Consider the following 17,810-nt stretch of genomic DNA (forward strand, 5'->3'; position numbering starts at 1 on the left):
ATTTTGTCCCAAGAGCAGTGGCACTGGAAGGGGTACAGCTATTCCCCCGACCCTGCACAAAGGAAGGGCTGGAATTTAGGGAATTTAGGTGGCTTTTCCTGTCTGTATTTTGTTACACAAACCCCGCAACAGCTACAAAAATAAGCAATAAATTAAACTGCAACCTAATCTATTGTCTTTATTTATGATAAATTATGAATTGCTGTATTATGGACACTCATTAAACCCAGAAGGCTGCTAAATAAAATGTATCAACACTCAGAACTCCCTGACCTAGTGCCCACATAATTTAATGCCAGACTTCCACGACTCCAGCGAGGCCAGCAGCAGGCTGTGCCAGGAGGATTTGGGCCCTGCTGGAGTAGGCGTAGAGGGAGCATAAATCTAAACTAGGGATGAGATGACTCAGTGGAGACCGCTCGAATGAGGCAGGCGATAAAAATACCCGAAAGACGTAAGGCAAAGCTCAGAAACACTCCTGTGGGTCTAAAGCAGCGCGGCTGGGCCGCGGTTCCTCACTCGCTGCCAAAGCCAGCTCTGCAGCCAGACAGGGACGGGCCGGGGTGAGCCCTGGTGGGTTCAAACCCTCCGAGCCCCCGCCGGGCTCCGCACGCTCCCACCCCCGCCCGCCGGCACCCCTCTGGGGACACAGCTCCTGCCAGGGCTGCCCGGGAATGCTGGAACGGCTCGGAATGCCCGGGAGGGACTGCCAGCACAGAGCCAGGCGGGGGGGCTGCCACCCCAAGGGCACTGATGGCATCCCAAAGCACTGATGGCATCCTAAAGGCACTGATGGCATCCCAAAGGCACTGATGGGCATCCCAAAGGCACTGATGGCATCCCAAAGCACTGATGGCATCCTAAAGGCACCGATGGGCATCCCAAAGGCACTGATGGGCATCCCAAAGCACTGATGGCATCCCAAAGGCACTGATGGGCATCCCAAAGCACTGACGGGCATCCCAAAGCACTGATGGGCATCCCAAAGCACTGATGGCATCCCAAAGCACTGATGGGCATCCCAAAGCACTGATGGGCATCCCAAAGGCACTGATGCCCCCCCAAAAGCACTGATGGGCCCCCAGCTGCCCCCCAGGGCAGGGAGGAGCTGCGAGGGCCAGCCTGCAGCAGGGCTGCTCCCACATCACATGGAGACACTGCCTGGGCTCTTCCCTTTCCAGACCAAACCCCTCAAAGGATGCACATTCATTTCTGTCAGGCTTCAGTTCTGGAGCAGAATAAGCCACCTTTATCTTATTATTTCAAAAAGTAAATTTTCCACAGGAAAGTGGAGCTTCACCTCTTTCAGAAATAAGGATTTTCTCTCCATAATTGCCATTAAGTAGTGGACACTCATTTTATTAAAGGCTTTTTGTAATTTGACAAGAATCTCTAGAAACAATTTCTCCCTCGGATTACCTCTTTGAGAGGTTTTCTGACAAGATGTAATTGAGAGACTGACCTCCACTGGGAGTGGGGGAGCTCACAGAGCCCTGTTTGGGAGCTTAAGGATAGGGGCTGGGGGGATCTGAAACACAGTCAGTGGTCTCTTACACACTCCTGGATAACCCTGGAGTCCCAAAGCATTTTTTTCAGAAAGAATTTCAAACCCTTGCCTTAATCTGGCCTCGTCCCTGTCAATGGCCCCATGGAGTGAGGGGAAACAGGAACTGTTGCCAGAGAGAGTTTGAATTTCCTATTTTTAATTAATAACGTCAAACGTGTGCTGCACATTTCAATGGGATTTGAGAGACATGCTCATTGTAAATGATTCCTTGTTAACTAATTATGAAATGCAAAGTCATTGCCAATTTACCATTGCCGACAATGCTACAGCTGCTTTCACACAACACAATAGGCTCAGGCTTTAAGACAGATTCTTCAAAGGCAGTAAGTGATGAGCAGGAAAATTGGGCCCTTTTCAGGATGGCAATTGAGGATCCCCACTGTTTTGAACAGAGAACTTACTCAGAGACTGAAATATTGTATTCCTGCTATGATACCTGAAGCTGCTGCCTCAAAGTCATTGAAGACACAGACGTGGTTTTCTCTCTTTTCCTATATTTCATTTTCCTAGCTCACTCAGCCACTCTGGGTGACATCTCTGCTCAGCATCTGCCCCTTCCTCGCACACAGCACACGGACCCAGAATGCAGATGCTGGAAGCTGGGCTCCAGCTGACACCAGTTTCAGAGCCGAGGCTGCAGGCTGACAGTGTGTCTTTAATAACCATATCTCACGTTAGCAGAACATCTTTGTTTATGCCTAACACACCACATGACATCCGGCAGTATATGAGGAAGGAGTGTAATTAAATCTCTGGTGTAATTGTCAAAACAAACAAGCAACGTTTATTTTGCTCATTTGCTGATACAGATTTGCAGTGGAAATGAAGGAATGCAGGTGTTGAAGGGAGGCAGAGGGTGGTGGGGATGGGTGACCAGGGATGATGGCCGGGCACGGGGAGCAGCTGCCAGTGCCTCTGGCACATCCCGGGTTCCATGGGCATGGAAGAGCCATGGGGCAGAGCCAGTGTCACACAGAAATGGTAACGAGATCAGCTCAACAAGCACCCTGCGCCCCCACTAGAGTCCCTCAAAGAGCTCTCCTCTCAACTGCTCTTTAATTAACTGCCAGTAATTAGTGTCACTGGGCAGCCTCAGCAGAGTGCCTCTCAAAGGCGTCTCACCGCCCTCCAAAGAGCGTGCTTTAATTAGGAGTGATCTCAGCCAGGCTGCGTGGCACCAAAGCCACCTCCCTGGTGCTGACCCGCTGCTCACGCTGCACCGGGGCAGCCACGGGGCTCCCAGAGGGGGAACCAGCAGAGGATCTGTGTGAGCCTCCCTCCTGGAGCACACTGATCCCTCAAGAGCACCCACGGCACCTCCGAGCACCCAGGCTGGACACACAGAGCGTCGAGAAGCAGTGGGCAGCCACAACACTGCACGGGAGAGCCCCGGTGTCACAGGGACCAGCACAGCGGGATGAGTCTCAAACCACGTGAAGTGATCGGTCCCAAAGAAGCACAAGCTCCAACAGCAGAACCAGGGACCATTTTCCCGTTCCCTCTGCCTCCTCCTCCAGTCCATGTCCCAGCACACCGGCTGCAGGGGTGCCTTCCAGGACACCCACATGCTCCTGGTGCCAGACGTGGGCAGCACGAGCCCAGTGTGGGGGCCCAGCACAGCCTGGGGCTCCCAGCCCAGAGCAGCAGGTGGTCCCTGCACAGAGGAATGGGTCACTTCCACCCATCAAACTGGCATCTGTAACACCTTGACACCCACGTGCCTTAAGGGAGGACTCTGTGACCCAAAGGGACACTCAGGACCAAGGACAAACCAACATGGCCTAAGCAAGAGCATCGCTGCTGGGCTGGGCTGGGACCACCTGGGCAAACACCTCTGTGCTCAGAGGCACCGAAACAATCGAGAGTTCACCTGCAGGCAGAAGTGTACCACATCCTGATGGACCAAACATCCCCTGCAAGCACCTGCAGGAAGGGATTGAGGTATGTAGGGCATGGATCTGACAGCACTGTACAGCTCCACTCGAGCCCAACACCAACAAACACTGCGTGTAGAGACCTACTTTGCAGCAAACCTTGTGCTGCATTAGCATCACGTTGAGACACAAAGGACTTGCAAGCAGTGGGGCTTCACTGAAAGGTTCATAAACAATCCTGGGGAATGGAGCTCCCACTTGGGTCCCGCACAGGAAACCTGATCTGTCTGTCAGAACAGCCCCAGCACACTCCTCCCAGCAGATCCCCAGAGAACACCAGCATGAGACACACTGGGGCACCGGGGGCCAGAGAGGGAACCTGTGCGGACAGGTACATCCATGGCACATCCCCATCCTACAGAAAAGAATCCCCTCTGCAAATATGTCTGTAATTGTGGCACCACGGGCAACGTGCTGTGTTTAATGACCATTCCTCGCTGCAGTTACAGATGTGGCCTCTCCCCACGCAGTGAGAGGGCTGCGGCTGCTGGCAGAGAGGAGGCTCTCTGGTCACACACACCCACAGCTCCGGGCAGGATGATGTCTGTATCCAGCTTTGGCCAAGGCCAGGGAGATTGGCACTAGCTGTGTGCTAATGAAACCCCAAAAGCTGGGGCGTCAGCTGCCCTGGCACACGGCTCTGCTCCTGCCTGCCTGTGGCAGGGCCTCATCCCACGCCCCGCTGCAATCTCAGCAGCCTCGCTCACCTTCTTTCTCCTTCACAGATCCTGACAGTGTTGTGCTTTGCTCCAGGCCCGGGCCAGGCTCCCAGGGCAGGGGTCTGGGGTGCAGGCACACACACACACACGGGTGAGCTGGCAGCCCGGGCACTGAGCAGAGAGAGGAGCAGAGCCCCGGCCAGCCGGGCACAGCCACCCTGCGCTCCCGCACCGCCTGCCTCAAAGGCCCGCTCCTCTTGCTCTCTGTCTTTCCGCTCTGTGACACCAGCAGGGTAAATTTGGAAACAACAGACTATTTCTTTATATAGCAGCAGCCAACCTGTGGAAGCCAGCACCCCGGGACTGCGGGAGAGCAGGCTGCCAGCTGGGTGCCAGGAGCTGCCAGGCTGTACCAGCTCCGCGGGGCGGTGGGGACAGGCAGCCCCGGGCACGGCCCACAGCAGGACAGCAGAGCTGCAGGAGCACACCTGGAGAGGGGCTGGGCTGGCTCAGGGACCCCACCCGCGGCAGGTGCGGCACAGAAAGCCGAGGAGGGCTGCTCGGGGGAAATGAGAGCAGAAGGAGCCGTGCACCGGCGGGCAGAGCTGCGCGGGGCTCCCTGAGGGGCGGCCCGGCCTGGCACAGCGGCCCGGCCCTCAGCCCCGCACCGGCCCTGCCCGCTGCCGCGGAAATGCAGAGAATCACGAGCAGCACGAGGCGTCCCAGGCATGCACCAGCTGCTAACGCGGAATCCAATGCACTTTTTCACGCTGTAACCTCACCCCAGCCTCCTGCAACCGCACTACGGCGTCCTGCAGAGAAGGAGCCAGCCGGGAGGAGGGAAAACAACGGGGCTTTTGTACCGAAAGATCAGGACACGCTCACAAGGACGCTCAAAGCAGGCAGACCGTGGCTAACTTCAGTGCCACAGCACAGGGGAAAGCCCTGACACTGTATTTGGCAGATTTAAAACATTAATTAATAGAAAAACACAGCAATATTAATAATTAAGAACACTTTTCCAAGAAAGAGCCACATTAAATCCAGTCACCACAGTTAGCTCAGACCTGGCAGGTTTTTTCTCTGCACCCAAGGAGAGCCACAAAAGCTGCTGAGGGCAGAGAGGAGAAGGAGCCACCCACACCTTGTCTAACTTTGTGTTCTAGGCAGCAACAAACAGTGAGCTATTGAGACAAAACTGCTGGGCTCACTGCAACAACCAGCGTGTGATGGGTCACACACAAGCATTTTCAAGTGAGAAGTTAAAAACTGTTTATAACAAGACAGAATTCAGCATTCCCCTTTTTTTTTTTTTAAATCACACTAGAGGGTTTAAGAGGTCTGAGATAAACACAGGTCTTTTGGGGAACAACCTACCTCATTCTCTTCGATATCATTTATTTTATGTCTTCTGATCATCACTGCTTTTCCCAAATCTATCCAGAACCACTGCAGTTTTCTACAATATGTAACAGTCCTAGGACAACAACTCTTTGTAACACAGAGAGCCCAAGAATATTTTCTACAATCAGCTGCTTCTGGTTTTCCATCAAAAGAGGCTTTTACTACTTGCCACACCAGCAAATTCACTGTGGGCCATGAAAGACAGTCTTGTTCCTCCTGCTGCGTCACTGGGGCTGGTGACAGCTACCAGAACACTGGGAAAATACCCCAAAGAGTGGAACTGTGCAACAGCCATGTTGCATTTGAGCTGCAAGAGATGCAAGAGCAGAGACATTTCATTTGGAAATGCCATTTCCTTGTTTTCTAGCACTGCTGCACACACTGCGCCGAAGGATGGTCTGTGCTGCAGCATTTCACACCACTGGAGCACCAAAGAGCAAGCCAAGAAGAATAGAAAAAAATCTCCTGAAAAGAGCTGAACTGGCAGCCAGGGTCATTTCTTGGCAACTGGATGGATCAGCACCACGGAGATACGGTGGTGTCTGGTTTGGGGCTGTGGTTTTCAACACGGGCACACTGATGGCTGCACAGCCTCCACCACCACCTCCTGCACGGCTTGGAAAGGCTGCTCAGGCCTTGGCACTGCCCAGGAGGGCTGGAGTGCCCATCCCTGCACGTGTCCTGGGAATGCCTGGAGCTGGCACTCGGAGCTCCGGGCTGGGGACAAGGATGGGGCACAGCTTGGGCTGGGAGGGCTTTTCCAGCCCAGTGACTCTGGGATTCTGCGTGAAAGCTGTTCCCAAAGGCAGGAGCCCTTCCTGTGCCCTCTGGGCGGTGAGCAGTGTGACCGTGTGTGCGTACGCTGCGCTGGGAGCCAATTCAGACATTCCCAGCTGAGACCGTTTTCCTCACGACAGCCTTGTCAACACAGAGACGATGGCTTGAAAACAAACTCTGGATTTCCCTCTCGAGAGCAGCCACTGGTGGGGTGTGCAGGCTCCAGGGTGCTATTTCAGGCACATGGTCCTATCTTTGTCCCAGAGGCTCGTGAGCAGCAGACGTGCTCCCAAAATACCTTAGGCTGGGATGAGGGGATGTGCTGCTCGGCAGAGCTGCTGCAGCAGCAGCTGCAGGGCTGTGGGAATGCTGCTTCTCCCCTGGCCCTCCCTCCTGTCTCGAACTCAGCTGAAGAGGGCAGGCACGGGGCAGCAGCTCACAGGGGCTCCGAAGGGAGCTCAAGTGCCCCGGGCAGGCTGGGCACCGACAGCAGCCCCAGGAGCTGCAGGGTCCAGGGCTGGTGAGCACGGAGGCAGCACCAACAGGGCTTTGGTGTCCCCACAGGCAGGTCTGTCTTCTGCCACAGCTCTGGCAAAGAAGGAAAAATCAGGAGCAAGACAGTGTGAATGAGAGGGTATCACTGACACGTGCTGGCAATGAGAGTAAATCCGGGAAGGAAAAAAGAACCACAAGAAAGTGTGAATGTCTGAATATTTTGTTTGACCCCAGGTGGGAGCAGCGATCCCCTCTGGTGCTCCCTGCAGTCAACAACAAGCCTGTTCTTTCTTCTGGAGGTGTCAGAAGAGATTCACCCCATGGGCAGAGCTCACCCGAGCTCACAGGAGCGGGGCTGGCCCGCCTGCACCTGCAGGACGGGTGGCACAACCACTCGGGATTCATTTCAACTCCACAAGAAGAGAGCAGACCCACAATCACAGCAGATGTCAAACAGAATTATTCACCAAGTCCAAATTCTCCGGGGAAAGCAGACATCCTGCTTCTGTGATAAGGAGTTCTCTGGAGCACAGTGATGTGCAACTGGCTCCGGAGAGAAGGAACATCTCCTGGAGGGGGATCAGCCACAAGGAGGGGGGAGGCAGGCCTTGCATTGCCCCCCTGCACTGCATGGGCACGGCTGGCCCTGCGAGAGCCCCCTGCTCACCCTGCACAGCTCCTCGGGGCTGTGCTGGCTCAGCACCCCACACTGACCCCTGGGCACCAGGGCCAGCCGTGCCCAGGACACCCGCAGGGCAAGCCAGGGAACAGCCTGGGCACAGAGAGCAGCAGCAGGGCTGGCAGTGGAAAAACCCCAGTGAGAACAGCGAGCAGGAGGAGCAGAGTGGCCTCTGGAGAGAGCAGCGGGGGAGGCAGGGGTGCCTTTGGAGATGCCAGGCTAAGAGCATGGAAAAATCCAAACCAAGGCCAGAGGAAGCACTAGCTAAAATGATTTCCCAAGTAGTGCTGAGGGGCAACACAGACTGAACTGTTTGTTGATGTTATTCAGCCTTTTGATAAACAGAGGCAATTTGTTCTAGTTAAAAGAAACCTGCTATTTTTTAAATAAATTCACAGATTGATCTTTACATCAGCAAGCCATGTAGAGAAACACACAACAGGCTGAAACTATTCATTAATCAATCCCTAAGTTTGTCTGGCTGCAGCTGTGCTTGTTTTGACACCTGCTTGCGATGCTCCTGCTGTGGCATTTAACATGGAATAAATCCCAGTGGAGCAGAGCAGCAGCCCCTGCCAGTGCCCCTGGCCCTGCACCCGCCCCACGCTGCAGCAGAGTGGCCACAGAGCCCCTGGGCTGTCCCTGCTTTAAGGGCACTCCGAGGGACCAGGACAGAGCACCGTGCTGGGCTGGAGCAGGAGCTGACAGCTCAGGGCAGCTGCCCCGTGGGTCACACTTGGGGAGCTCAGAGCTCTCCGTGGGTCACACCAGGGGAGCTCAGAGCCCTGTGCTGAGCTCACAGGCACAGCCCACACCCACGCCCGCTCTCCCCAAAAGCTCCGGTGCTGCTTGCAGGGGACCCAGCGTGTCACGGCCAGGCCCAGCAGGCACCCGGGGCACCGAGCCCTGGGCACTGTCACAGCCACGGGCAGCCCACCCCACAGGGTGACAGGGCAGCTCCAGCCCCCAGGGAGACACACGCTGCTTGCAGGGGAGCAGCGCCCGCAGCAGAGCCAGCGTGTCACGGCCAGGCCCAGCAGGCACCCGGGGCACCGAGCCCTGGGCACTGTCACAGCCACGGGCAGCCCACCCCACAGGGTGACAGGGCAGCTCCAGCCCCCAGGGAGACACACAGGAGAGGGGATTGTTTCCTCCTGTGCTGAAGGTCCTGCCAAGCCTCTTCTGTGCTGGAAGAGCCACTAATCCAAGCCAGTTCAAAGTTCTGAGCAAATCTAGAATGTGAAATCATGGGGCCTGTTTGCATGTGTATGAATTATTCATGTGCTTACCACATGCGGCATTGAGCCTCTAGAGTGCAAATTATTTGGGACCAAGCTTTGGCCCTATTTTCTGCGAAGCATAAAGCACGTTTTCCAACAGTGCAAACAATCCAAACATAATGTGTATCATTTTCTGTGTTCCCTGCTGGCTGGGCTTGCCTGCCAGTTCCCATTAAGACTGGAACCAGTGCACAAAAAGCCAAGGTGCAGTATGTGGCTCCCCCGTGGACTCTGTCACTTGTTTCACAGGGCAGGAGGTGACCTGTATCCTGTATCCCATATCCTGTATCCCCTATCCTGTACCCATATCCTTCTGACAGTGAAACATGTGGGTGAAGTGGTGTCCAGCCAGCAGCAGGGCCCAGGGCAGATTCACCCTCACCCAGAAATGTCTCTCCTAATCCTCACGGAGATCTGCCTGCTCAGAGCAGGAACCTGAGCTCTAGCCCAAGCCTGCCCAGCCCACCTTTCTGACCTCTGTCAGATACCAAAATTAAGAATACAGGAATTCCACACGGAACCAGCATGTGCCTTCTGATGACTGCCCCACCTACACACCAATGCCATTATTGCTGGTGCTGGAAGTGTCTCAGCTCCTGGGTCCCCAAACACTCCAACAGGTTATTCTCAATCTAAGTTTCTTCCTAGTTTCTACCAAGTTACCCTGTTCCCTTGCTTTTTTTTTTTTTTTTCCCACCCTGGATATCTGAAATACTCATATGATGGCCTTTTGTTGCCACCACGTGATCCCTCTAAAATCCCAGGACACAAATCACACCCCAGGATTTTAAGCAGTGATGGCAATTTTTGTTGAGTTGTGCATTTTTCTTTGTAGGAGGGGGTTATGGTCAGGAGAAACAATGAAAAGGAGAAAGAACCCTTTTTTCCAGAGCAAAGACAGCTCAGGCAGGGATGGAGACCCAAAGTAACACAGCAGCAGCTGCAGTGCTCCCACAGCCTCACTCTGCCCTCCCCACTCTGGGTGCTTCCTCCAGTGCTCCTATGCACACATTATCCATGTAAATTCAAAATATCACTTGTGTCTTTGGACAGCTCAGCTGTAACCAAATGCAGATTTGGACAATAAGGTAATTCTGTGCTGGGACAGCCCTTTGCAGGTTACCTGGGAAGTCACTCAGGCATCATCAGCCTCAGGAGCCCACCAGCTCTCTGCTGGAGCCACTAGAACCAAGTAAAGGTATTTTCTGGACTAATAGATGAAATTGATCAGCTTCCAGAAACATCAGCAAAGCTAAAAAGACATTACATTGCAGTTCAATTTAATTTAATTACACAGCAGGGCTAACCATTGTCCTGTAAGGATTCATGGGCACAGGCAAAGCAGCAAGCCACGCAAACCTGAGCATCACTCAGTGCCTGCATGTGCTCAGCACTTCAGGTTCTGGGAGAGCCCTGAGCAGCACCTGAGATGTAAATGAACACATCAACACTCGCACATGTCACACCTCATTGCTGGCAGTGCTCAGAGACAGCTGCTCCCACACACCCCAAGCACTTTCCATTTTCCATGACTGTCACCGAAAGCAATTTAATTCCTGAAGAACGGTGGCAGAGGGAAAGGGGACACTGACATTTCTCTTCTCTTGTGCAGAGGAGCCGAGCTGCTCTCAGGCTGTCCCACACCATTTCAGGAGACAAGCACCAAGCCAGGCGCAGGGATCCCCTCGCTGGCACACAGCTGTGCAGGGCTGGCACAGCCCACAGCTGGGAGGGACACCCCGCTGCCAGCCCTGTGCCACGCTGGTCCCCCAGCCCAGCTGGCAGCGGGGGCTGGTTTGGGACAGGACGTGCAGGCAGGCGTGGACGCTGCTCCTCAGCAGCCCCCGCAGCCCTGAGAGGCTGCACAGCCTGCTGAGGGACCCTGCCTTCCCAGCCGGAGAGCAGCTCCACTGCAAAGAGAAGCCAGGCCTGCTTGTACCCCCGGGCTGCCGTGAACCACGGGCTCAGAGTGTCCCCTGTGCCAGCCCCGCTCAGAGAGCCCCTGCGTCCACAGGGGTGCCAGCCCGGCCCTGGCACAGGGCACAGCACCGCCGCGGGTCAGCAGGGCTCCATTCCAGGCCTTCCCACAAGACACAGAGCAATATTCAGAAGGAAGCACAGGCTCTCCCAGCCCGCGTGGGCACACGCCAGCTCCACACCCTCCTCCCCTGGTGCGACGCACCGAGAGCCCAGGCAGCTGCCTCGCCCTTTGTCGGGGTCCGCTGTTATGTGTCTCTGCCCCGACACGGGGAAAGGTGGTTCTGGGCGGCCGTGATTCCCAAGGATGAGTCTGGACTCTCAGATTTTTGGTCTTCAGTTCTGTTTATTATCTCTTATCTACAAAGTTTTCTCTCTGCCCAGCCGAGGTCCGCTCAGCAGGACAGTCGAGTGCACTCTCCCCCGCCCACAGGGCGGCTGTGTCTTTTATAGTAAAAATTACGTGTGACATATTTACCTTTATTTCCCAATACTATTCATCCTTATAGACAAGTATATATAGACAAGTATATTTCACTACGAACCAATCTCCAAGTGCCAACATCACCACACAAAATGGAAGACATGAAGAAGAAAGAAGAACACAGGACCACGCCCTGAATCCTCCATCTTGCCTTCATGACCCCCCTGTACCTATTTTTCTAAAATTTATATTTCCCTCCATAAAGGTATCATTCACACCCAAGAAGTTCTCATTTCCTCCGTCACAGGTTCTTCTCCTTTTGATGGATCGAAATCCAACCACCAAACCCTTTTGGCATCATTCCAGGGTTTCCGAGCCCCCCAGGGGCTCCCCTGGTGTCTCTGCACATCCACAGTGATGTGCTGAGATCCCACAGCCCTTCAGCAGCCCCGCTCGAATGGAGAGGTACCACTCTGCACAGAGAGCAGCTTTTCCCGTTCCTGGGGAGGTTTCCCTTGCCAAGTGCTGCCCGCTGCCAGTGCAGCAGGTTCGGCAGGCGGTGACCTTGTGCTGCCCGCAGCCAGCAGCGACAGCACGGCTCTCCAGCCACAGCTGCCCCTCTCCACCAGCTCCATGTCCTGGGACCTGCAGCCACTGGGAATGCCAGCCCCACCGGGAAGGTCACCACGCCAGCACTGGGCAGCCGGGGGAAGGTGGGCAGATCCCCCAAATCACAGGGAGCCCATTCCAAGCTAGTCATGAGGACTGTGGCCTCCACAGCCCGGGGGAAGGTGGGCAGATCCCCAGCCACGTGCTCCTGCACGTTATTCCCAAATCACAGGGAGCCCATTCCAAGCTAGTCATGAGGACTGTGGCCTCCACAGAATACACCAAGTATTAATCTGATTTAATATTTCACTTGAACAGTACTTCCAGTGACTTTTCCTTGATTGCCCGTGTCCCTCCCTATCCATCAAATGTCCTTCAAATTGCTGTTGTGTTTGTTTATTTTTTGTTACTCCAGCTCCAGAACAGTCTCGGCTGCCCTGAGGACTCATTTCACCCCGATCTCCTCTCCTCAGATCTCCCACAGACACACGAGCCCCTCGAGAATGGCTTTTCTTCAGACTTGAGCCAGCACTGCTGCAAAGGGACCACAGCCAGCAGAGCGGAGCGGGACAGCACAGCCATCAAACAGCTCAGAGCCAGTAACCCCCATACTGCCCACGGTCCCACACACCTCCATGGCTTCAAATTGCTGGATTCCCAGGATTTAAGCTATTTCTGCATTACATGACACACTGCAAAGCTTCAGCCCAGGAAGGTTTTTGGTGTGTGGTGGGAATGAGGGGCAGTGGCCAGGGACAGAGACCCCAGGGAGGGCGAGTCCCTGGGCAAAGCATCCCCGAGCCGGGGGCAGCCGGAACAAAGCCCTGCTGGAAGCTTCACGGCCAGGAAGGTTTTTGGTGTGTGGCGGGAATGAGGGGCAGTGGCCAGAGACAGAGACCCCAGGGAGGGCACAAGTCCCTGGGCAAAGCATCCCCGAGCCGGGGGCAGCCGGAACAAAGCCCTGCTGGCAGCGCTGAGCACAGCTTTGCTGACACCTCCTTGCAATTCCCACTCCCTCCTCCCCCCGCCTGCTTTCCTAGCTACCACTTTGATAATACAGAAAGGCTTTTTTCCCTTGTGTTTAAATATCAGGGAAGGCATCTGTGCTCCCAACCCACAGCCAGGGAAGTCAGGCTGGGGGAAAAGTTCTCACTGCAGTCTGAGCAGGGAAGACTTCAGTCAGTGGTTTGAAGAGCATGGTAGCTTAACACATCTGTGTCTGACCCCAAATAAGTAGTATTTGGGATTTTACAGCTGCCTTACTGGGCACTAGACCATAGATTTCCAATGAAAGGGCAATGTTTCCTGCCCAGGGCTTGCAATCACCGCCCAGCTGAGGTGACAGTCGGGCTCTGTGAGGAGCAGCCAAGCTGGCAGGAGCACGGCCAGCAGCAGGGACAATGCTCAGGGGACATGGGGACCCCTGGGGGACCAGGCTGCTTTACCAGGAGAGCGCCACCCATGAGCTACAGAACTGGAAACGTGTTCAAAAGTTGATTTTGATGCAAGTAGGATAAACACAGGCGCCTGCACTGACCCCCTTACAAAACACCATCTGCACTCTGGCAGAGTCAAACAAGGGATGGGGGGAAAAGTGATTGAGACAAAATACTAACCATGATGAAAGTCACTGGGCTGCACCACTAAAACCTTGTACATCAGCAGAAAAAACTAATTCAGCATCAGGACATGGACAGGAACCCTGGGCCACTCGCCTCGTGTCAGCGAGGGGAGGCACAGCAAAGCACAAAGCAGCAGATGGCTTCACAGATTCTCATGTATATTTACACACAGTTTTTTTAGTAAACCACTTTGATTCAGGAGAAACCACATCCAAAATGCACTCTTGAAATTCCTCTTCAGACATAATTGCATAGAGAGATAAATCTCGCTGTGGTTTCCCCCCCTCTCCCATGTAACAAACTGTGGGCAATGCTAATAGCACTAAGTGTGTCCTGTATTTCCTCCTGCTCAGCCTCATTCCCAAGTCCAACAACTCTGCTAAGCGTTTTTCAGATATCTGGGTTGAAACATTCCCATTGGCTTCACAATTACAGGTTTTCCTCACCTGGCAAAAAAATAAAAAAAAAATAATAATATTTTTTTTCCTTCTAAAAAGGAGGAAGATGTCAATAAAACTTGCTTGGCTGTTTCCCAGAACAACAGCATAATTCCTGCCCAAATGACAAACAAGCCTCATGACTTCCATGCCTCCTCTCTCTCTCCAGCTCCTGCCAGGAGGGGACAGCCGGGGGGTCGGGCTGTGCTCCAGGGAACAGGGACAGGAGCAGAGGGAACGGCCTCAGGCTGGGCCAGGGCAGCTCAGGGTGGGCACAGCAGGAATTTCCCCATGGAAAGGGGGATCAGGAACTGGCACTGCCCAGGCAGGGTTGGAGTGCCCATCCTGGCACTTGCAGGTGGTGGCACTCAGAGCTGGGGACAGGGTGGGGATCCCTTGGTGGGCACAGCTTGGACTTGATGATCCTGGAGGTTTTTTCCAACCCAAACGATTCTGTGATTCTGTGAGACACCCCAGTGCCCCGTGCCCTGCACAGAGATGTGTCTCAGCCAGCAGACAGGCACTGCCCACCCTTCCTCTGGGCTGGAGAACAAATCCACTCTTGAGTGAGGAATTTTTTGAAAATACTTACAGGTACAAAAAACAGCCCCTGAAAAGTCCCTGCAGACAAGGGTGTGTTTTTCCTGATGGAAAACAGCCCACAGTGGTAATGCAGAACCCACAAACCAGCTCGCTGAGCCCACCTTACTCCAGCACACCTCAACCCCGAGTGCTCCACCCTGCAGCCCCTCTGTTCTTTTGCCTTGTTTTCTTCTTCCCATACTTTTCTCCTTGCTCTGTTTTTTCCTCCTTCCCTCCATTCACTAACTTTCTCTGCTCATGAACGGGGTACAATGCACCTGGCCAAACCCCAGCTCTCACAAAGGCATCCCTGGGCAGTATCTCAGCTGGACAGGCTGCAGCTCCCTCCCAGCTGATGGATGTGCAGCTTGCCAGCTTTTCCGTGGGACTGGAACCAGCTGCAGCAGCGGCTCCCACAGCCAGAGAAACCCATCTCCCTCACGCCAGGGCTCCCTGGAAGCACACACAAACACACAGGCACTGTCCTCTCACAGGCAGCTCTCCCCTTAGCTGAGCCCCAGCTGTGAGCAGCCCAGAAATCCCTGGCAGGCTGTGTGTGCGAGCAGGGAGCAGCGCGGCGGGCACCCCAAGGGGTCCGACACGTGGGCCCTGCCCCACACACAGCACCAGGCACACCTGGCTCACCTGGCACCACGGCCTCGGGAAGGCTCCCGAACGGGGAGTGGGGACGGGAACACCACAGCAGCCAGGAGGGAAGCACGGAGGGAGCAGCACAGCTCCCGTGTCCTGGGCACGGCTCCCCAGAGCCCGGCTCTGCACCGCCCTGGCCCTGGCTGGAGCAGGAGCCAGCCTGGCTGAACCAGCACCAGCTTCCCCCTCTGCCAAAGAACAAGCCCGGGAGCACCGACAGAAAAGATGCTGAAGAAGAGGAGAGGGTGGAGGGAAGGTCCTTAGGACACACACACACTTTGGAATGCCACGTTTACCCTCGGAGTCAGACCCAGAGAGCTCAACCCACACACCCCAAGGACAGCAGCAGCCCTCCCAGAGAGAGGGGTGTGACACAGGAGCACTGGTCCAGAGGAGATCCGACAGCAGCTGGGGCTGCACAGGCGCAGGCCGAGGAGAAATGGCAATTCTTAACAGAGGGGAAACAGTGGAGAACCCTCTGGAGCCAGGCATTTCACACCAAGAGAGGGCAAAGACAGCATGCTGTCCCCCAGGACATCCCCTGCCACTGTGACTCAGTGGAGTCCCAAAACCAGTCCCCAGGAAGTCAGGGACAAAGACTGGAAGGTCTGTAATGATTTGGAGTACGATCTTAGTACTGGTTGTGTTACTAGTGACTACAATAAATGTTAACCTTCTATTTACATACACCGTGACAAATTAACAGGGGTTATCTGCTGGATTTCAGCAGTCAGGCTCATCCTTGTGCAGAGATCCATCACAAGGAACCATGTATGGGCAAAATCTGACATACCAAATGGCCTTTTCCTTTTTATATTTTTAATTGATTTCTCATTATATTGTTGTCACTGGTAACTCTTAGACATTATGTCACACACAAACCCAAGCATCAACTGGCTTCTTTATCTAAGGAAGTTATTGGGATGTCTTAGGAGATCACCATAGCAACTGTGCCATGACAGTAAATATGAGTTCACTGGAACAACACTGTAATTGCTCTGAGCACACTCTAACAAGGAATTATGGAAAGGCAGGAGATATCAAGGAAGCAATGTGCCAATAATTGGGACACAGGGAAAGTGCTGATTGAAAGTACCTGGAGAGGTGTCCCCAGGCTCCTGCCAGCAGCCATTCAGCTGCAGAGCTCACTCACCCTGGCTGCCTGCACACAGGCTCAGGGCAGAATTAAAAGCCTCTCAGAAAGAAATTTTGTTTTCAGAATGTAATTGCAGTGAAGCCTCCGATTTAAGTGTCTCCACTCGGCTTGCTCAGTGTGAATTGCTAATAAAAACTTGTTGGAGAAATAACCAGCTCTTGTGCCAGGACGTGTGCCTGATTTAACCTGTCAGCTGCCAGAGCAGCACAGACAGGTGTGGTTCCCTCACCGAGGGAATTCCAGCACACCCTGACCCTCACATCACTGCACTCAGACCCACACTAACACATCGAACCCCAGGTTTATCCAGTGCACAGCTCCAGCACCCCCCACACACAGGGACTGTTGTGTGTGCTCAGTTGATGCCACAGGGCCAACGCAGCATTCAGGAGTGCCCCGGCCACCCGGCACCCGTCTGCTGGCCCGATGGCTTTCCCGACTCTTCCCCCACCCAAGTCAAAGTTTCCTTCCTTTGCTCCTCTGAAATTTCACCCTACACCCACGATTTTAATGCAACGGTGGCATTTCACGGCGTATTCCTAAAACTCCCCACCCAAGCTGGTATTTTGGGGAAAACCCCAGAGCAGCTTTCTGCACCGGCAGCAGCGCTCGGTGCTGATGCCGGCGGCACTTGGCCCTTCCTCGGTCCAAGCGGGGCTGTCGGTGCCCAGACTGAAACTCTGCTGCTCGGCTGTGCCCTCGCCACCGCCTCCCCAGCCCCCGTTTTAACGGCGGCCGCCCCGTGCCCGCGGGGTGTCCGTGGGCAGGGTCCCTGCGTCCTGCGGGCACGGCCCCCGCCGGGGGACCCCAGTGCCGGGCGGGGCAGCTCGGCACCCCGGGATGGGCACCGCGGGATGGGCACCGCGGGATGGGCACCCCGGGCTGGGAACGGGGGCACCGCGGGATGGGAACGGGGGCACCGCGGGATGGGCACCCCGGGACGGGCACCCCGGGATGGGCACCCCGGGCTGGGAACGGGGGCACCCCGGGATGGGCACCGCGGAATGGGCACCCCGGGACGGGCACCGCAGGATGGGCACCCCGGGACGGGCACCGCGGGATGGGCACCCCGGGACGGGCACCGCGGGATGGGCACCCCGGGCTGGGAACGGGGGCACCGCGGGATGGGCACCGCGGGACGGGCACCGCGGGATGGGCACCCCGGGACGGGCACCGCAGGATGGGCACCCCGGGACGGGCACCGCGGGATGGGCACCCCGGGCTGGGAACGGGGGCACCGCGGCAACGGCGCCGCCGGGGCAGGGCAGGGCAGAGTGCCCCGAGCTGGACACCCGGGCAGGGCCCCGAGCTGGACACCCGGGCAGGGCAGGGCAGAGCATCCCGGGCAGGGCGAGCACCCCGGAGCATCTCGGTCCGCACTCACCGTCCTCCCGCTCGTCGAAGACGGGTCTCTTGGAGGAGGAGGCGCTCGCTCCCATCCTCTTCTTCCACTTGCTCCAGTGAAACATCGGGGCAGGCGGCTGGCATGCCCTGCGGCCTCTCTCCGCCGGCCCGGCGGCTCCCGCGGCCGGCCCCGCCGCCGCCCTCAGCCGCCCC

General features: G+C 55.6%; 1 protein-coding gene across 3 annotated transcripts in view; it reads right to left on the reverse strand.

Moving 5' to 3' along the window:
• The window catches only part of STK32C (serine/threonine kinase 32C), a 69,113-nt gene extending 51,332 nt beyond the window's left edge, over window positions 1-17,781 (reverse strand). For 2 of the 3 annotated variants that reach the window (XM_041400166.1, XM_041400164.1), the window contains exon 1: window positions 17,638-17,781. In XM_041400166.1, the coding sequence (XP_041256100.1) occupies window positions 17,638-17,722 (85 nt within the window). In that variant the 5' untranslated portion in view covers window positions 17,723-17,781. Of the gene's footprint in view, window positions 1-4,208; window positions 4,267-17,637 lie in introns of those variants that run through there. The other variant, XM_041400165.1, reaches the window with a different exon arrangement.
• Window positions 17,782-17,810: the final 29 nt, after the last annotated feature.

This window comes from Onychostruthus taczanowskii, unplaced genomic scaffold (assembly GCF_017590055.1).
Source record: "Onychostruthus taczanowskii isolate IOZ18803 unplaced genomic scaffold, ASM1759005v1 scaffold173, whole genome shotgun sequence".
In the NCBI taxonomy this organism is placed as follows: domain Eukaryota; kingdom Metazoa; phylum Chordata; class Aves; order Passeriformes; family Passeridae; genus Onychostruthus; species Onychostruthus taczanowskii.